Source organism: Dysidea avara, chromosome 13, assembly GCF_963678975.1.
Source record: "Dysidea avara chromosome 13, odDysAvar1.4, whole genome shotgun sequence".
Taxonomy (NCBI): domain Eukaryota; kingdom Metazoa; phylum Porifera; class Demospongiae; order Dictyoceratida; family Dysideidae; genus Dysidea; species Dysidea avara.
This window is the reverse complement of record NC_089284.1, coordinates 9,396,391-9,417,838: the sequence shown is the minus strand read 5'-3', so window position 1 is coordinate 9,417,838 and position 21,448 is coordinate 9,396,391. Positions and strand designations below refer to the sequence as shown.

Sequence of the window (21,448 nt, the reverse complement as noted above, 5' to 3'; positions counted from 1 at the left end):
ACACTGTTAAGTTTTTTTTTCTCTCACATTTTCCATGCACCTTTTTTGACTCTGCAGTGACTGTTCTACAAGTACACAATAAAATTGGAATTTTCAGCTAGAGTAGGGACCATAGCACATTGATAAAAGGTACTGAAATAAGCTGGTGTAGTGCACGAAATCACAGCAAAGCAATAAGAAGAATGCTATATCCCTACAGTGCATTTCCATTATGATATCTTGAGCACAGTAGGGATATAACGCTTCTTATTGTTTTACTATCATGCACTACTTCAACTTGTTCCTACTCTAGTTGAAAATTCTGTGTACTTGTTTGTTAAAATAAAATTATTATGACTGCTGAACCCCAGCATACCGCATCAAAAAAAATGGTGCCACACTCCCCAGCTGTCAATTATCATGAGATATCCATTATGCTTCATTGTCATCTATGTTCAACTTGTTACACAGCATTATATACGAATCAAGAACTATTTGAAAAGCACCTCTGCAATCAAAGCATCATAGCCACTATGAAAAATACAGCAATTTCCATTATGAAAGGAGGCCATCATGCGCTACCACCAAACCAAAAACTTTTTGCTGTCAGCAAGGATGAATGGGACACAAAGGAGGACACTGGTGAATGCATTGTACACACTGCTGTATGCCAAAAGCACATGTCTGGCTGAAGTGACGTCGAACAGTAAAAAAAATCAAGCTCGTAGCCTTAGCTGTTATTGAGTTACGCTTGTCTAAAGGCATCAGTCAGTTACTCAATTCTCAGTAAGTCAGTAGAAAATTCCATTTTATAAATTTTTTCATTGCAACTTGTTGAAAGTGTTTAGGGTCAATTTGAAGGCTTGTTTGGGTCAGTTTACCTACTTCATTATTGTCAGGGAGATGTGAGGCTGGTCTTCGGTTTTATGGGCCACACCCACACCTTTGTGCTCCCTACTATACAGTACTATCGTACTGTATGATAACACAAAAGGATTAAGGAAAAATTTGGTACAATGGGGATTCAAACATCTCTACAGTTTGATTTGTGGACAACATAACCACTTAGCTGTGGTTTTATCAGGAATGCAGTTCCAGTTTTCAGCTACACCCATGCACTCAACAGTCTATAGGCAAAGAAAGATAGCCATCGAAATCTCCATTTATTCCTTAATCCTGCACAATCCAGAAAACTGGATTTAAACTTAATAAATACATGTGCCTTACAAAGCGCTGTAACTTTTAAACCAAAACTAGTCGTGTCAACAACTTTTGGGCAACACAATAACTTTACATACCTTTATAAAATGGTCCATAACTTGATGGTGGTTGCTCCTACGTATCACCCTGCAACAAGTTCCATTTGATTCGCCATTAAATTTTCATTAGGCCATATAACTATTTTTATCAGGCCATATATGACTAAAGCCACAATTGAAATTAAACAAGTTGCAAGAATCTTGGAGATGCAACTTGCTGTTGATCATAGCTTCATAACAAGTATGCCGCTGTAGTTACAGTGCTCATTTAACCTTCTCCAAGTAGCCCAGTGAACAGACTTTCAATCAATGTGTAGTTTTAGGCTATAAGAATTAAGTTAACCCACCTAATGTTGCTATGCATACACACATTGTGTATACATGCATTCCCCAGAAGTTCTTTGCAGGTTTAAGGCTTAAAAGTTAATGTAGTGTACAAGCATCACACCTACTTACCTTATCTTCTTGTGCGCTGCTTCAACTTCACTGGGCACGACACCACTATCGATGATTGTGGTGGGTTTGGTAGATTTGCCGGAGTTTTGCCTGCCGGGGGAGTTGGTAAACCTTGATACTAGTTCTGAGCCTGGTGATTAGGTGTTAGGTTACTTATGACGTCCATTGGTTAACCTGAGCATCCCAAATGACCACTAAATAGCTTGGGTGAGTAGGCCACCTATCTTTTGCATTATAACATTATTTATAGGTATGGCTTAATGGGGAAAAGCAGGCATAAACATAAACTCCGGCACTGTCACATCCCAATCTAATTGGGATGGAGAATTTGCTCACGTATGTAGCTACGTGAGGTTCGCCTTGTCCAGAGGCCGCTCTGGAACACAAGGCAATGAAGACCATTAATAATATGCTGCTTGTCCCAACTGATGTGTTTGGCCTTGCTTTGAGGTAACTCGGCATGAGAAGTTGTGGAGAATCAGAGACACAATCATACACACACATCTGTCAACCTTGTCCAGAGGCAGCTCTGGAACGCAAGGTGATACTGTGACTGTGAGGCAACACCCAACCTTCAACCACTGGCTAATACTAGTACGACATCTGACCTCCTCTGTGGTACCAACAATATCCTGTGACAAAGGAAAAAAAAGGAGACAAAAGAACACCAGGACCAGAGGCAACCAAATTATCATGTAATATGTAGGTACACATCAATAATAGAGGCCACGGACTTATTGGAATGATTACCATGATTGTGTAGGCTATGCTTAACAAGTGATTAGTATACTAATGTACATGCACTATACACACAAATGGGTAGGGGAGGGGTGGGAAGACTTGAGTGCTGTCTAGTGACCATTGGCGTGTCCCTCGTGTTGACTACAGCGCATGCGTGATTATTCCAATAAGAGCCCACTAACTCTACAAGTGCTCACGTGCATGCTCCATTAACTAGGTTTAAATCAACAGATTTAAACTCTTATTTAATGTAGTGCACAAGCATCACACCTACTTACCTTATCTTCTTGTGCACTGCTTCAACTTCACTGGGCACGACACCACTATTGATGATTGTGGTGGGTTTGGTAGATGTGCCGGAGTTTTGCCTGCCGGGGGAGTTGGTAAACCTTGATACTAGTTCTGAGCCTGGCGATTAGGTGTTAGGTTACTTATGACGTCCATTGGTTAACCTGAGCACCCCAAATGACCACTAAATAGCTTGGGTGAGTAGGCCACAGAAAGGCAGCTTGGGCTGTCTTTTCACCCAAGCAGAAGATGAGTGGTAAGGAATTATAAAATGGGCAGCATAGAAGTATATGTATTTGTGTTAGCATACAGTTGCATAAACAAATGTGCTTTAGCTGTCATGTGAGTTAAGTTGCTTGGACATGGTAGCAAATTCATTAGGGGTTATCCTGATATATCTTTGGTAGGCATCACTCCTCCATCTACCCAAGGCCTTGATCTGGAGGGGGGTTAACCCGGCTTGATTGGCTGAAGTAGCTGCGCCGATGCGAAAGCTATGTGTATTATACAGTTGAGGGGCCAAATTCAGGTTGCGCAGAATTCTTGCCAGTGCTGATGCGAAGAGATTTCTAGTGAGCATGGTACCATCTGGCCAAACAAACAGTGGTCCTTCCCGTTTTCCTCGTACAATGAAGTAGTCCACAATGGCACGAACTGGGCATGTGCCTCTGTTGCTTTTGGAGAGAAAAATGAATGCTCCTTCCCTGAAGGGATCAGTTTTGGATTGTTTGATGTGTAGCTGTACTACTGTTGGCAAGCATCAGCTGTTTAGTGTCAGGTCGGCAAGAGAGAGATGATAAGCTTTATCATAGCTGTGTTGGGATGGAACAGTGAACTCGCTTATGCGGAGGAAGCCATAGAAAGCCACACAACAGGCTGCCCATAGCAATTTGTCCTGGTACGTTGAAGGCTGCTTGTTAAGATGGTGCTTGATTCCTGTATCCCACTGTAACATGTGAATGCCGGACTGCTGCCAAGTACACTTTGATTGTGGCATAAGTTAAACCATGTGTAGCTAGGTGGGTAGCAAACAGTAGCAGTGTCTTTTCTGATGTAGGGATGCTGGGAAGGGAGGATTTCTGGCAGAATCTCATGTACTGTCTGGTACCTGCCTTGTAGGATCTTCGGGTAGCTGGGGCTGTACCTTGGGAGTAGTACTTTCTCATAGCTGTATACAGCTCTGGCGTTGTGACACCTATAGTATGAGAAGGCAAGGGGGTCACATGAGGTGTAGATCTAAGCCAACGTACGTATGTATGTGTTTTGTGGACAAGAGGTGTTGAATGAATGTACGTCATTATGATGTGAGGCATGAAAGCACTCGCATTATTTATCACATATTTCAATAAGTACAGTTAGTGCAAAATTACAATACATGGTAACCAAATAAAAGCTGGTTTAAACTACTTGCAACAAAGTGTTTCTGAAGAGTTTTCTGAATCGTGATGAAGTCCAATCTGGTCCAGACGGGGAAAGAATTTTGTGTAATGATGCTGGGATGGGTGCTGGTAATCTGGCAGCTCCTGGGTTTGCTAGGTGAAATAGAGACATCTGGTTTCGTGAAAGTTGATCAGCTGCGGTGTTGGTGACACCCAGGATGTGTGTGGCTGTCAAAGCTATGTCATAATGGGCTGTAAAGAACCAAAGACTGCGAAGAAGGTGCATTACAAGTGTTTGCTTGGCTGTGCCTTTGTTAATGGAGGTCACCAGGCTGAGGTTGTCACACTGTAGTAAGATACTTTGTTTGGCTAATAATGGACCCCACACAGCCACCATTATGACAACAGGAACAAGCTCATTTGCCATGATATCTTGGTGCATCCATTCATCTGACCACCTTAGTTGAAGCCAACAGTGATTATAAACTGCACCACAACCCCATGATCCTGAAGCATCGGTCTGGATGGCAATTGGGGTGCTAGGCACCATGGTAGGATCGCGTAGGATACTTAAGCCATTCCAGTGGCGTACAAATGTGTACCACCAGGCTAAGTCAGATCGCAACTGTCTGTTCAGCCGAGTATAAAAATGTAGTTTCTTGAGTTTAGCTGCAGTTGCATACATTCTGGCTGTAAAGGTACGGCCACACCTCACCACTTTTGAGGCATGCTGAAGGTGGCCGAGTAGAGAAAGGATCTTTTGCTTAGTAGCCTTTTTTTTGCCAAGCCACTGCAAGAGCATTTCCTGTATTCTGGCTAATTTATCCTTTGGAAGTCTCATTTCCATTCGGGATGTGTCAATGGTGATTCCCAGAAAGGAAAGTGAAGTTGTAGGACCCTCAATTTTCTCTGATGCTAGAGGGATCCCAAGATAAGAACACAACTGGATGAAGGTGTCGAGGTCCTGCTGGCAGTCAGATGAATGTGGTGGGCCCATCAGAAGGAAATCATCAAGGTAGTGTAGCATGCATGAAACTCCATGTTGACCGGCGATCCAGGAGACTAAGTCTGCTAAAATGTTAAATAAGTTAGGAGCGGAACATAAGCCGAATGGTAAGCATTTATCTATATACACTTGCTTACGCCACAGCATTCCCAGCAGGTGCCTATCAGCTGGGTGAACTGGAATGAGTCTAAAGGTACTTTTGATATCCACCTTAGACAAGAGGGTATTAGGCCCATACTTCAGAATCCTGTGAATTGCATCATCTATTGTGATGTATTTGAGACTACAAAGGGGTTTTGGAATGGAATCGTTGACGCTGCAGCTAGATGGATGTGAAAGATCTACAATTAGGCGCCATTTGTTTGGCTGATGGCCTTTTGGAATCACTCCAAACCGGCTGATATGAACTCCCTGGCATTGGGATGGTGGAAATGGTCCAGCTATTCTGCTATGCTCTAGTTCCACTTGAAGATATTCATCGACTACTAATGGTCGTGCCAAGGCTGAGGACATGTTTCTTTTAGCTGAACGCAGATGTACAATGGTAGTAAGACCTATTCTGAAGCCGTTAGTCAACCCCGTGATGAAGTACTGGACAAGTTCTTGATTTGGATATGTCTTCAGGAAATGATGCCAGTTCTGTGCTTGGAGTGGCGTGGTAATGTGCTGGGCAGAGGGGGGAAGGATAGTGTGATTCGGGATATGAACAATGTGTTTCTTCCACAGTGGGAGCCAATCTTCATATGACTGTGGGTCTGTTAAAGGAGAATTATATAATTATATAAAGCTGAATTGTAAAACATGGTGTCTATATGATACAGTAATAGCATCAATGTATAAAGGAAACATAATCTAATTGATTGCAAACATGTTCTATGATCAATGACACATTGTTAAATGTATAACAAAATTTTCCTGAGCTAAGCAGTTTTGTTTGTTTAGTTAAGGTGGCGCTGAAGTAATAATGTGAAGCCATACAATGCCCATTAAACTAGCACCTGTAACAAACAATGCGTAGCGCACGTGCGTAATGAAAATGCATGGGTATTAGTATCCCGTCCTCTGCGTGGCGTAACCAAGATTCAACACAACATTTAAGGAGCCTACTACCAACTATGCCTGCGAGCAAAGTTTGGTAGGATTGCGCTATATAAATTCGAAGATATGAAAGCGACTTAGAATAATCTATTCAGTTTAAAAACTCATCTATCAAAGTACGTAGAAATTAACTATTTCAGCTCCCGCAGTTTCTCACCTTGTAGAAGACTTCTATGGATTCCTTTTTGTGCTACGCACCACTACAGTTACTAAAAACGTACACCAGTGTACCATTATGGCGGATAAAACAGTTATAGAAGTAATATTGCAAAATGTCGATCCATAGAGTTGTAGATAATAGCTCACAGCAGAACTGTGTGCCAAATTTTGATAGCCTACGACATGTACTTTTTCAGTTTTTCCCAAAATGTCAAGCCATCATGCGCGCCCCAGTCTTATTCCGGATAATTAAGATCACGCGATGGATGCGCGTCTATATGACCATATAGGGCCATATGAAGAGACCAAGCATGTGGTGTTAGCGAGCGTGGTCTGTTTTGTAAAGTGAATCTCGTTAGTATTACACCGTGAATATTTTTAACCTAACCAAGTAAGAAAACTGACTATTTTGCCATTGATGTATACGGATTTATACACTTAGTGGGATCGAGATACAGGTAAACGAGTTAATAAAACACTACTGGAGTTGCAGTACACCATCTTAGCCGGGGCTATGGCCTAAGTATAGGTTCAATATCTATCATCGGCCTTATTTTCTTCGTTGAAGGATACTGAGGACGACAGAGTTCGGGCAGCATGGAGCTAAGGTAAAATTTCTGTAACTTTTTGTACATAACCTCGTTCCAGAACTTATCATCATAGTAGATTCGATGAATTACTAAGGTCTGGCTGTCATGAGGTGTGTACACAACAAAATCACACCAACTTCGCCTTAAGATGTGCAGCTGGCCTTGCACTTGATAGTAATAGTTATGCTTGGGTTTGAGGTGATACGTTCCATTTGTGTCAGTCAAAAAGAAAGAAGATTTCTGGCATAGATCTTTCACTGATGTATCTCTTGCTAGGAATGGACACTTGATCTCGAGTAACCCCAAGGGATCATCTGCTGATGGGTCATAAACCAATCCATCAGGTGATGCTCCAAGCCATGAATCCTGTAATGTGAAAGTATTTACATGCATGCATATTTCATACTGTTACCTTCAGGTCTACATGTAACCCAGTCATGGTAACAGTGGCATCTGGATGGTGTTTTGATTTGAGGTATTCAGTGTATGCAGCTCTGGCTATTCCTTCTTTGATGCAGCCATATCGCATTGCTGGTGTCTCCCTTGTTGATGAATACAAGATACGGACTGTCAGTGGACCAAACTCAGCTCTTCGCTTACACACTTCACCAAAATGAGAGGCTGTTATCCGTATCTTGCGTTGTTTTCCCCATTCACCTGAAGGATCATTAGCCTGTTGTGTTGTCCGTAGAGCCAACTGCTGTTGCTGCTGCTCAGTAACTACCAATCGAGGCAAATATTCTCTACATAGCACCTGCAATTCATCGATGGTAACATCTACCTGTGCTGCTGCAACACCATATGATGTATCTTGATTGCTGGGGACCAATTTACTCATTAACCGTTGCCGCTTGTACTTTACCAGTACTTTTCTAGCACTGTCCAAGGTATGTTTCCGTTTTCTTCTGTTACCATGTGTGTCCACTACATCCAGTGCAGGTATGTTAAAGCCCAGTCGTCTCCACACTTGTGCAATCCAATCAGGGCCACATTGGACTCTGAGTGCAGCAGCCATGCAACGATACTGAAAAGACCCAGATTGTATGCGGTTAAAATATTTTCCACCGTCCATCTTGCAGCGGATTGACATGTAGTTTTCACACAGGTTGGTGGTTTTATTACGGATCAACTGTGCAGCTTTTGAAACAATTCGATCTGCTAGAGTGTCTACTGCCTGAATCAATCCAGCTGGCATCATTTCAAATAATTCTGTAAAAACAAAGTAAGAAGTGGGTAATATGTAATTGTGGGAATATTGTGTGCTATACTGGTGTGACTATTCTATTCAAACACTTTGGAAGCAGGGCCATACTAGAATGGAAAAATCCTCAGGGTCTAAATGTATTACTACCGTTTGTTGATATAAATTCCTCCCTACACATGTAGATATAATTACTGTGGGTCTTGTGGTGTATTTAATGGTGTGAGAACACTGATTTAGTAAATCACCACATGTGACATGCCATTGTTAGTAGTGTGTTTGTGTGTAGCAGAGACAAATATAACATTTTGCAGTAGACTGGTCATGATGTCCTGTCATGTCATATGTGCAGGCTTGATCCAGACAGAGTGGGAGATTTCAACTAAGAGTCAGATTATTAATTCTAGTATCAACTGTTCACATCATTCATAGCTCTTGTGAGCTACTGTAACATTGCTAATTGAATGGGAGTAGGCCTAGTATATTCATGGCCACCCCCCTTTGGGGTTGTAAGAATGAAGTGTCTCCTAGTAACCAAGTAGTAGATATGATTAGCAGTGCAAGCCATAAACAAACTGTATCCTTAGGCTCCATCACTTTTCTTTTGATAGCTAGGACGTTATGTGTGAGCAAACTGATTTATGGTCTGACACACAGGTTATATGTATGGAAAATTGTCACAGAGGCTATTTATATGGCAAATATCTGGTGACCGACTTATATTTGTCTCTGCACGGTGTATTGTGGTGTGTGTACACTATGTTGGGTTGATATAAAACCTGGACCTGGGACCAAGGACCCAGGACTTGTACAAACTGAGGACTTGTATAAAAACTGAGGACTTGTATAAACACTGTGACGTATATAAAATTAGGGTCCCAGCAGTCCTTGGTCCCCGGGTCCACTGTTTATACCTACCCATTATGTTACCTTCATTTTCTTTGCCTGCATTCTTGCAGAAACTGGATCTGCAGTTCTTATGATCTCCAAAGCAGTGGTGCGGACAGTTCCGCAGATCATGGCGAAGAACTGCTACATCATTGGAGGAACTGTGTTGTCGGATGGCACACTTCATACCCCTACAAATACGCTGGATTCTACCTGGAGTCAAGCCATGTTTTCCAGAATAACCAGCGTTCTCTTTTGCTATCTTCTCAAGACCACTTCTAAAACACTTGATAGCGTGGTTGGCACATTCAACTTTATGAACCCCAAGACCGTATGGAACATTGATGGTAACTGACAAGTAAACAGATGAATCACCATCTCCAATCATGTATATATATCGCAAGCCATGCATAGCCTCTGACTTTTTAAAGCCTTCCACTATAATGTCAGTCTCCATAGAACAGGACGATTGTGACCAGTTTTTAAAGTACAGATGAGGCATTTCAATGCCCTTCCTGGTTGCAACAGCACAAATGGAGCAGTATTTGTTGCGTACACTGATGAAAAGAAGTTTCTTTGTGTATGCCCCAAATATTACACCCACTCCAGATTTGGTGTTATACGAGTGCTTATGGGCTCGTTTGCTCCACCCTCCATCTACGACTACCGTACATGCTGGTACCTTGTCATCACCATGTGTACAGCCAATTTCTAAGGCATGATTGTATTCTTCTCTCCCAGCAATCATGATTTCTTCAGTGGCTATTCTTTCAAATTCATTGCCAAGTTCCCTTTCAAACTCTACAAAGCTGTGCGGTGACAATGCTGGTATGTTCATTGTTGTCAACTGTTCTGCTAAATGATCACCACCACCTCCAGTAGCAATTTGTCCAAGAACTGCTCCCACATTGACTGTATAATGATTCTTTTCTCCTATTTGAATTGAGTTTGATGTGTACATCTTCATTATCTTCCCACACTTGCAGCACTTAGCAGCCAACACAGAACATAGACCTCTCATTGCAGTTTCACCAAGAAACTGCATCTGCTGGCCACAAACTGCTGCATGTCTAGTCAGTTCCTGTACATAATCACCAAGAAGTGACAGTGAAACAACCCTGCTTCCTGCAGTTGAATAATGAGCACCTAAAGGTGAAAAATTATGTATACTTACGATTTCTACTGTTTACTAGTTTAGTTACCTTGTGCTAGTAATCTTCTGTTTTCTTCTACAGAGGTCGAGGATGCTTGGATACCGACAGCACATGACACTGGTGGTGGCACATGTGGGAACACAGGAGTAGATGCAGCTGGTAACATTGGTGGTGGCACATGTGGGAACACAGTGGGTGACATAGCAGTGGGTAGCAATGGTGGTGGCACATGTGGGAACACAGGGGGCAACATAGCAGTGCCTGTGGGTAGCAATGGTGGGGGCACATGTGGGAACACAGGGGGCAACATAGCAGTGCCTGTGGGTAGCAATGGTGGTGACACATGTGGGAACACAGGGGGCAACATAGCAGTGCCTGTGGGTAGCAATGGTGGTGGCACATGTGGGAACACAGGAGTAGATACAGCAGGTAACATTGGCAGTGGCACATGTGGGAATACAGGGGGTGACATAGCAGTGCCTGTGGGTAGCAATGGTGGTGGCACATGTGGGAACACAGGAGTAGATACAGCAGGTAACATTGGCAGTGGCACATGTGGGAATACAGGGGGTGACATAGCAGTGGGTAGCAATGGTGGTGGTAGCACAGGGGGTGACATGGCATTGGGTAGCAATGGTGGTGGGAGCACAGGTCTTGACAACACAGGGGCACACACAGTGGATGACACAGCAGGTAGTACTGGTAGGCTTGACAATACAGGGGTATGCACAGCAGGTAGTACTGGTTGGCTTAACAACACAGGGGCACACACAATAGATGACACAGCAGGTAGTACTGGTAGGCTTGACAATACAGGGGTACGCACAGCAGGTAGTACTGGTAGGCTTGACAATACAGGGGTACGCACAGCAGGTAGTACTGGTTGGCTTGACAACACAGGGGCACACACAATAGATGACACAGCAGGTAGTACTGGTAGCCTTGACAATACAGGGGTACGCACAGCAGGTAGTACTGGTTGGCTTGACAACACAGGGGCACACACAATAGATGACACAGCAGGTAGTACTGGTAGGCTTGACAATACAGGGGTACGCACAGCAGGTAGTACTGGTTGGCTTGACAACACAGGGGCACACACAATAGATGACACAGCAGGTAGTACTGGTAGGCTTGACAATACAGGGGTACGCACAGCAGGTAGTACTGGTGGGCTTGACAACACAGGGGCATACACAATAGATGACACAGCAGGTAGTACTGGTAGGCTTGACAATACAGGGGTACGCACAGCAGGTAGTACTGGTTGGCTTGACAACACAGGGGCACACACAATAGATGACACAGCAGGTAGTACTGGTAGGCTTGACAATACAGGGGTACGCACAGCAGGTAGTACTGGTGGGCTTGACAACACAGGGGCACACACAATAGATGACACAGCAGGTAATTCTGGTGGACTTGATAACGCATTGGTACACAAAATTGATGACACAGCAGGTAATCCTGGTGGGCTTGACAACACATTGGTACATAAAACGGACGACACAGCAGGTAGTACTGGACGGCTTGACATCACAGGGGTACATTCCGCAGATGACACAGCAGGTGGTACTGGTAGCTTAGGAGGGGTAGATACAGTGGGAACATCTGTACATGTATTAGGCAAAGTATGTTACATACTGTAATATAGCGTGTGACAAACCTTGTAACACAGGTGGAGATAACAGTGACGATGATATGGTAGACAGAGACATAGCTGGCTCCACTGAAGTAATTGGAGTTGAAATGCATGTTATTTCTATTGTTGTTACAGGATTGGAGACAACATTTGTGATCTCTAAGAGTTGAGATGACAGCAAGGCAGGCTCACTTCTCTTGCCTGACAGCATAGGAGTACACTCAGTGGATGACACAGGTATCACTGAAGTAAATGGTATTGAAATACCTGTTGTTATTGCAGTTGGTATTACAGGATTGGAGGCAACATTTGTAGTCTGATGAGACAACAGCACAGCATGCCCATCACTAGAAAATGATGGACTATCTAAAATATAGATTGCATACACAATTTCATTAATATAACTATTGTTATGCTTTTACAATTACCTGAATCCTTATAAAACCATCTATTCTTACAGGCAATTACCAAAAGGTGATTGCGCTTCCTTCTTCTACCCATTTCAGCTGCCTGTAGCAGCTGGCTTTCCCTCTAGCATCATTCTACTACTCATTTTTGGCTGGCAGTAGCAGCTGGTTTTGGTTCTTGCCGCCCAATACAAAGGCGCGCACTGAGTGCAAAGTAGGCTTTCCGTGTTTGTTCGTTGTAACAGTAGCCGGCTCAAGCGTAACCACAAACATGATTCAGTAATTGCTGTGAACAAGCATTGTATGGCTTCACATTATTACTTCAGCGCCACCTTAATTACGTGAGGAGGAGGGTCTTGGACCACTGTTTCCTGGGAAAAGTGGCTGTATTGGTTCGCGAGGTAGAGTAGCCCGCTGAAGACAGTTGATGGCTTTGTGGGCTACACTAATGTTTCCTGGGTCTTGAGCACATATGTAGCCTATGTGGTAGTATTTACAGTTGGGAAAGGTACAAGTTGATTCATTCCAGCAAAAACAGATCTTACGAGTTGTTTGGCTGGAGGTGCGTGGTTGATCAGGGCTAAGCTCACAATCGGTGGAACGGTGGGAAAGGCTGAAGCAGTAGCTGCACCTGGAGACTTTTGCACGACCTGTGAAGGCCAACGACCACAGGGTTGAATCATTAGTAGACCAGGTAATGTCGGGGCGTGATGCGGCCTGCTGACGAAATCTTTGGTCATATCCAGCCCAACAGTCACCCTTGTATTCCATAGATGCCTCTATGATTAACGACTGGTAGCCCATGAGGTCTGCGATACGTTCGGGGTGCTTCCTTGCCACTACCGATACATATGTAGAGAAACACTGAAGCCATTCCAGGATGGTAAGTGACCGTTTCTGGCGCTTGGTCCTGTGGGTATCTTTTTGTTTTTCGCCTAAACGTTCTGGTAGAAGGTCTGCCATTTCTATGAATGCTCCTGACTCAATCCTTTTGGCTAACCATAGAGGGACTGGTGGACGGCCGGCCCCGATGTTGACATAAGATGAAGCATCTATCCTCTTGTAGTGTTTGCTTTACATAGTCTTAACATGGCCCGGCTGCTCTGTGAGGTCCTCATCACTCTCTGCCGCTGCAATGAATGATGAAAGATGATGGAAGACAAGTCCGTTAGCTCTAGTTCTAGTTGTAACACGACTGTTAGTTGTTTCCTTGGGGTTCTTCCTTGGTCGTTTACTGGTAGGTTCATCCGCTTCTCTTGTCCTCTTTCGGCTAATGGAACGATTCTGTTGTCGAGTCTGATGTAATCCGCGGGGTGGTGCTCCATCGCCCTTATCTTGATTTGGGGGTTTCTGGCATGTCTCTTTTCCGCGTGTAGTAGACGTCTTGGCGATTTTCCTTGGCATCTTAAGACTTGAGTGCTGTCTAGTGACCTTTGGCGTGTCCCTCGTGTTGACTACAGCGCATGCGTGATTATTCCAATAAGAGCCCACTAACTCTACAAGTGCTCACGTGCATGCTCATTAACTAGGTTTAAATATTTAAAAGATTAAGGCTTTGTTAGGTACAAAAACTGCTTCTGAATCAATACATGCATCGGGTGGCAAAAAAGAACACGTTGGATGCCACATATCAATGACATACCGTATTTACTTGATTTGTGCTCCAGGCGAGTATGCCTACAGACAACAAATAATCCTGAAAGTAGGTGTGGACATGAAAGAAATTGGAGCACAGATATTCGAGCACAGTAGGCGTCTATGGAAGCAGGACCAGAATATTCTTTAAAGCGAGTCAGTACAGCATCATACTTACGCCATTCACCAATTTTTTCAGTGAGAGCATTTCGCCAAATTAAAATTTCACCAACTGCAATTTTATAGCAAATTGCCAAATATTAGTTTTGCCAATATTTGTTATCATATGGTACATCACCTACAAACAATATTCTAATAGAACATTCACACATGTCCCTACATTTTATCACATAAATACTAATTTTATTAAATTAATGTTGCTTGTCAGTTTAACCCGGTCAGCAGGTCTTACCCTGTTGTGAGCGGGTTGCCACTGTCAACAGATGGTGGTTGCTTTGGTAGGTGTGCTGGGTTCCATGGATTCTCCTAATAATTCTCAAATAGGCCCCTTTTCAACAATTTTGCATGATGTATACAGCATGTTTTACTACAAAGGCTTGGAGGTAGGAATGCTTGGGGATTCTAACATTCTCTGAAGCCACAAGAATTTCCGCATGCCACAATGTTCCTAATGGAAACCCTGCACTGTCACACCCTGAGCTAGCCTCAAGATGGAAAAGACAATGGAAAAAAAATTGGGTTGATGTAGGTTCACCTAATGCCCAAATATACCAATATCATACCTGTTTCACTGCCCATGCAAAAGTCCCTATACCAGCAATGAAATTAATCCCTTATTACTGATATCAGTGAAAAGTTGTAATTGCAAGCTCACTGGCTAGAGTATGTGCTATCACAGATACTATACTTACAAAGGATTGGCAACTCGCGATTAAAACAATAGTGACGTCATATCCAATCCTCGTTATGGTCCGCCCCCAAACAGACCCGCCCTTTTTTCATTGCTAGACACGCTTTGTTCTTTTCCGGCGTACCATTAGTACAGTAGTGCTGTCTGTATCAATGTATAACCTACTTCAGTCGGGCGTAGCATTACTAAGGTTAGTAATTCGTAACGGAAATTAGCTAACTATTAAGTACAGTTTCATACAGCACGAACGGAACTTCTTGGCTAGTGGTGTATTCTCATTTGTGGAGTTTTAAAGACAAAGTGATAACATTTTATCGAAAACACTTTATTTACCAGTATTAGTGACCACACATGGAATGTAATGCCATATTTTTTATGGTTGAAACAACTTCATACACTAAGCTAAATAGCTGTTTCATTGTGCTGGGTTGTGGAGTTTTTTCACGATTCTAAGTGAAGTAACGGTGTTTTACTGTGCAGTATAAGAGAACTTAATGTTACGAGAATGTAACGCTAATATGCATTAGTTTAAATTTTACTTTGGCATTACAGGTATTAATGGGATATAGGAAGGTGCGTATTGGAAGGAGCCACAAGAACAGAGAAAGAAAACAACCAAGGCATAGACCACCAGGACGCCCAAGCAAGAAGAGGAAAAATGTGTGTATTGGTGAATGTGCATCAGTAAACAAGGGCGGTTTCTGAGGTCTCCAGAAACTAGTCAAGCAAGTCAGGGATATACCCTAATAGAGCAATCACTCTAATAGAACAGTCACCAAATATCAGTATACCACAACAATACAACGTACAGATGTATTGTTGGTATTTTGGAAAACTGTTGCAATTGCTCTCAAGTTCAGCTACAGAGACACACATGCAGTACTTAAAACATATAGAAGAAATTGAAACTTCAGGTTTCCAGAATTTGGAATCTATTACAAAGCTGGACACATTTTTAAATTTTTATATCTTAGTCATAGTAAACATACATGCTTGCATGCAGCTGACGTAATACACTTGAGCACAAGTATACAGATTTGTATCGGTATAGCTACATATCATATCAATTTGTTTATAGAAACCAATCTCATCGCACCCCTTGACCATAGATGAAGGACCATTATCTTCAGTCCCATTGCCAGCACCTGTACCTACAACACTGCTACAAACATCATCTCCGCAATCTCCTTCCCCTTCACTGATACCCATACCACTACAATCTTCACCAATATCTGTGTCTACAACCCCACCATCATCACCACAATCTCCAACACCATCACCAACATCTGTATCTGCAACTTCACCATTATCACCCCGACCTCTAACCCCATTGCCAATATCAGTGCCAACAACTCCATTGCAAACAATATGTACTCAAGTCCAATCAGCAGCATCTGAGTTACTGTCAACTACTCTGCCAGTCATGCCTTTAACTTTTATCTGAACATTGATGAAAACAAAATTGCCATCACAGGCTTGGAATGTGCAAAAGTCAGAAGAGAATTTACAGCTGTTTATTTATAAAACACACCAGAATCCATCATCAAGCAGCCATCCTTTAACCATTTCACATTCTGTGACCACAGCACCAGATTTTTCTTGCAAAGTAGCTGTGCATGGGCATGAAATTCATAGTGATGTTCTTTGCATTCCACCAAAGATAACCAAAACCAGTTTACAAATACTCCTTGAAAAACTTGAAATGCTTCACATTTGTCCAGGCCATCCTGACAAACAATTTGTTGAAATGGTGAAGAGCAGGAAGGGACAGCTATTTAATTCATCAGGACAAGTAGGTGCATACTTAGAGAGTGGATATCAAACAACTGATAACAATGAAACATTTACGGAAACTGTCAGGACATCTGCATGCTTGGTTCTGACAGATAAGAAGAACAGGTGTGACCACTGCACATCATACAGAGATACAATACGATCCATTTATCATAGATGGTCAAAGCAATGTGATGAACCCTTGGCTATCAACGCCAGCAGTCACGTTAATGAACGGTTGCTTAACATCGCACAAAAGAAAGAAAAAGCATCCCAAGTGAAGTCCAGATTGAGAAAAACAGAAAAGAAATGTCAATATCTAGAGTAGAAGATCCAAGAATCAATTGAAAAGAACAAAGTTGAAGTTGATGAGCAACTAAACAATAGTTTGCATGAAGTGATGAAAGAGTACTCTGATGAAATAAGTCGAAGATACGAGGAAAATAGTTTCCACCATCTTTTCTGGAGCCAGCAATTAGAAAACTTGAAGAAGAACCCTAAACAGCGTCGATGGCATCCAATGCTTATTAGAAGGTGTTTACATCTTAAAATGTTGTCAACAACAGCATATGATGCCATGAGAAGACTGTTGGTGTTGCCATGTGGTCGGACATTGAGAGATTACACTCATTATATACAAGCAGGTTTTGGGGTGCAAGCAGAAGTGACCAAACAATTGATGGAAACAGCTAAATTAGAGAGTTTAGAAGAGCACCAGAAGTATGTTGCTGTGATTTTTGATGAAATGAGGATAAAAGATGGTTTGGTATACAACAAACATGAAGCTAGAATAGAAGGCTTTATTGATCTGGGCAAAATTAACAAGCAGTCCTTCAATGAACCATCCTCAGGGAAGCCTCCCTTAACCATTGCAAAGCAAATGCTAGTGTTTATAGTTAGGGGTTTGTTCATAAACTTAGAATTTCCATATGCACAATATCCCACTTCTGACCTAACAGCTGATAGTCTGTTTCCATTGGTATGGTAAGTCATACGTCATCTGGAGGGAGCTGGTTTTAAGGAGATTTCTTTGACAGCAGACAAAGGATCTTGTAATCCAAAGTTTTATCGTCTACATTACAAGGTCAATTCCACTCAGCAAGGTGTAACATACAAAGTTCTCAACCCTTACACCAGTGAAAACATTTTTTTCATTTCTGAAGTTCCCCATCTGATAAAAACTGTAAGAAATGCAATGTCAAATTCTTTTGGGCACAATAATGCTAGAGCGCTGTGGGTGAGTTAAGTTTATTCAGATCATTCAATTATATATAATCATTTATTTTTCTTCACAGATAAATGGACAGTACATAAGTTGGCAACATGTGAAGCGATTGTATGGTAGAAGAAACCATTCAGGGCTAACCTTAGTGCCAAAGTTAACTCTTGGGCATATCAACTTAACTTCTTATTCTTGCATGAGAGTTGACTTAGCAGCACAGGTAACAGCCATCTATATTATGTAGTTGTGATAATATTGTACTAAATTTGTACAGGTTTTAAGTAAAACAGTTGCAGATGCCTTAGAATACTGCAGTGATCCAGACACCTTGGAAACTGAACGCTTCATCAGAACATTTGATACGTTTTTTGATATCATGAACACAAGATGTTTAGAGGAGGCCATTCAAAAGCTGAAACCTAACTTGAAGGCATTTGAAAAACCAGATGATCCTCGTTTGGATGTAAGTCATGCAGTTTTATGATTGTCACACATTATGTGTTTACATAACAGCGGCTTGAAACTGAGTTTCTGGGGGTATTTAGATGAATGGGAATTAAGTGTGAAAGGAAGGAAAGGGTTTACACCTGCACCGAAGATGATGCAGCTTAGCATAGAATCACTTGAAGGATTACGAATTACAGGTGATGTAATTTCAACACCTGCATAATATACAATTAAATTTATTATATTTTCAGTGAAGGCATTTGTTGAAATGGCAAGGTTTCTACTAAAGTTGCCAGGTGTAAAGTATTTACTATCAGAAAGATTTTGTCAAGACCCTCTAGAAGAGTTTTTTTGGCCAACAACGAGCAAAAGGGAGAAGAAATAACAATCCAACCGCATCAGAGTTTAAGAAAACAACAGTGTCTATTCGAATCCAAGCATCAACAGCTACAGATCCTCTTCATGGAAACTGCCGTGGCCGAAAAAGAGCAAAGGAAAAAAATAATAATTGATGATACACCACTTCCAAAATGAAAGAGAACAAGATCAAAATAACACCCAAGCAATTCACCCACTATGCTACTCATGTATAACAATATAATTATAATTATATATACAATACATAATACCGAGTCCATTATGGACTCTTGATAATACTCAATGTTCATGGTAAAGTTCAATATAGCTATAGCGACTATCTATATATAGTTCAGTATTAAATTTATTTATTTTCTTTCGTTAACTCCTTTCTTAAGCTCTTTCTCTTCTTTGTTTCCATACTTAAAATGTGTTTGTAGTCTTCTATCCATTTCTTAGCATAACTGAATCCTCGAATGTCTAGCCAATATGTTACAATGACTGTGAGAAATTCTTTGCTGTTATTCTCATTCCGGATACAGTTAATATTGCCCCATATGCATTGAACTTTGGTGTTCTGACAAACAGAGCCAATCATGACCTCCTTCTTTCTAGTTGCTTCAGTAGGTGACATTGTTGCACTGGCCTTGATGTGCTCTGATAGTTGATGTTGTAGGACAATTTCGATTTCGTGAAAGAGCAGATAAGCATTGTCACTTACTTGATATAATCTTCCACAGTTGATTAGACTTATCCACTTTGTAGTATAGGCAAGAAATGATGATGTTTCAGTTTGCTGGTCATCTGCCTGTAATTTATCCAAACATTCTACAAATTCTGCTGCCTTCTCTCCTTGCATCTTGAGGTACTTTGATTGAAGCTTCATTCCAATATAACCACATGCATACCTGATTATGTTCTCTTCATCTTCATTAAGGGTCACTACTGTGACACACTCTTGCACACAAGGCTGCTGGAACATTTTCATTATAAGATCTTGAAAAATAGATTCATTAATTATTTCCATTGAGAGCGGCTCACTGGCAATATGTTCACAATTGGCTTTGCTTAAAAATTCACTCCATATTCTTGGCAATTTTCTGGCTCTTATAGCAGCATATTCTATCCACATTATCTTCAGATGTAGTGGCTCCTTCAATGACGTTAACAAATCGTATGAAAACTTTTCCACTACGGGTGTTAAGTGGACGTCCGAACAAATGGCCATTAGCTCGCTGCAATGTCGCTTTACGATACGAATTCTAGGGCTGTCTATCAACAATTCTGGTCTTTTACTCAACGAAACAATAGCATCAACAATGACGGACCGGGCCATTCTTTTATCTTAGCTACTGACCTATGTAACCATGACAATATACGTGCGCATGTTACGTAAGAGCTCGCGTGACCATAACGAGGATTGTCGAATGGTTATGCACATTGCCAATCCTTTGTAAGTATAGTATCTATGGTGCTATGATGTAGTGTTGTTGCTTAGCAATGGTTGCTAAGGTATGGTTGCTATGGTCCAAAACACTCATCACCTAAGAAATGGTCTCCATGGTAACAGTTGTTAAGGTGACCATTCTTATGGTTGCTATGGGCTATTTTGATTCTCCATTTGAGCCATAGCAACCAGACCCTAACAACTGTTGCTTGGCAACCAAAGAACGAGTATGGTATTAACTTGGAATAGCATACCCATTTTCAATGCAACACTCATGGTATTTATCCCTCACTGCTACCTATGCTATTATATACTACCATGGCCACATCAGATTTGCCTGATATGCTCTCAGCCTGCAACCCTTGGGCTTGCACATATAATGATCAGGAAATCTCTTGTGGCTACAGTATAACTATTACTTGTACACATAGTATTAATAAAAGCCCATGCGAAACACACCTGAAACACAGTCATTACACCCAGTGAACTAGCACTAGAATGCCTGTGCACCACCGGGCACTTGAGCCTTGTGCAGACAATCCTCCTGAGGCAGGGCTAGTAACCCACAGGAGGTGTCATGGAGAGAGGTTACGAAACCCAAAGTTCCACAACAACCCTACACCACTAAATGTGACAAGGACAGTTGGGAATTTGCTTCCCCAGTAAACAACAGGTACCTATTGATGTTACAGCTGGGTGGGCTGCTTCCCCAGTTGATATCAGGCCACTAGGTCCCCATTATACAGCTGGGTAGACTGGAGTAATGAGAGTAAAGTTCTTACTCAAGGAAACAACAACATCCAATTGGCATAACCAGGCATTGAACCTGGAACCTTTTGATTACCAGCCAGCTACTTGGTCACATAGGAAGCACACACACGCACACACACACATGCACACACACACACGCACACACTTACATACAAACATTTGTACATATATAACACATAGATACCTCAGGAGCTATTCTACGCCAAGGTATTACGATTTTCTTGCTGATAATATCCATGTAAAAGTAGTCTATTGCCGACTCTATACTGCAATAAAAGAAAGGTGTTAATTATCCAGTAACATATTATAAACAAGGAAAATTAGGAATTTAAAAAAATAAAAAGTAGGGAAACAAGGGAGGTTGCCTACACCTGCAGGTATACCAGTGGACATTATTAATCCCTACTTCAGCCTATACCCATGACTGAACTAGGGATTAAATGTTCACTAGTATATCTGCAGGTGTAGGCGACCTCCCTACATTTTATTTCTTTGATCCCAAATCAAACTGAAAATTCCTAATTTTTCCTTATACTTGTTTGTTTAGTTTTTATAACAAAATTATGGCTGGTGAACCCACACATACAGATAGCACCAGAGTTGATGTTTTTGTCTGAACATGTGCCCCAGGTATCAATTACTGAATTGAAAGTAAAGTAACCATTATTCTTTGCTATC

The 21,448-nt window shown here is 41.8% G+C and overlaps 2 protein-coding genes and 2 long non-coding RNA genes across 6 annotated transcripts in view; 3 read left to right on the top strand and 1 right to left on the bottom strand.

Annotated features, from left to right (window-relative positions):
• The window catches only part of LOC136242026 (beta-hexosaminidase subunit B2-like), a 55,365-nt gene that overhangs the window by 8,833 nt on the left and 25,084 nt on the right, over window positions 1–21,448 (bottom strand). For all 3 annotated transcript variants that reach the window (XR_010694447.1, XM_066033346.1, XM_066033345.1), the window contains exon 10: window positions 20,955–21,036. Coding sequence is in view for 2 of the 3 variants with exons in the window: in XM_066033346.1 (XP_065889418.1) it covers window positions 20,955–21,036 (82 nt within the window). In the remaining variant the exon portion in view is untranslated. The remainder of the gene's footprint in view (window positions 1–20,954; window positions 21,037–21,448) is intronic.
• On the top strand, window positions 6,552–7,888 carry LOC136242028 (uncharacterized). Its single transcript, XR_010694448.1, has 3 exons — window positions 6,552–6,756; window positions 6,808–7,299; window positions 7,374–7,888. It is a non-coding gene; the product is annotated as an uncharacterized lncRNA (long non-coding RNA).
• LOC136243350 (uncharacterized transmembrane protein DDB_G0289901-like) lies at window positions 10,111–12,321 on the top strand. The gene is made up of 4 exons (XM_066034870.1): window positions 10,111–10,117; window positions 10,280–11,829; window positions 11,877–12,077; window positions 12,135–12,321. The coding sequence occupies exons 1-3, from the start codon at window positions 10,111–10,113 to the stop codon at window positions 11,904–11,906; spliced, it is 1,587 nt and encodes a 528-aa protein (XP_065890942.1). The 3' UTR covers window positions 11,907–12,077; window positions 12,135–12,321.
• LOC136243050 (uncharacterized) lies at window positions 16,221–18,195 on the top strand. The gene is made up of 3 exons (XR_010694734.1): window positions 16,221–17,763; window positions 17,822–17,968; window positions 18,023–18,195. It is a non-coding gene; the product is annotated as an uncharacterized lncRNA (long non-coding RNA).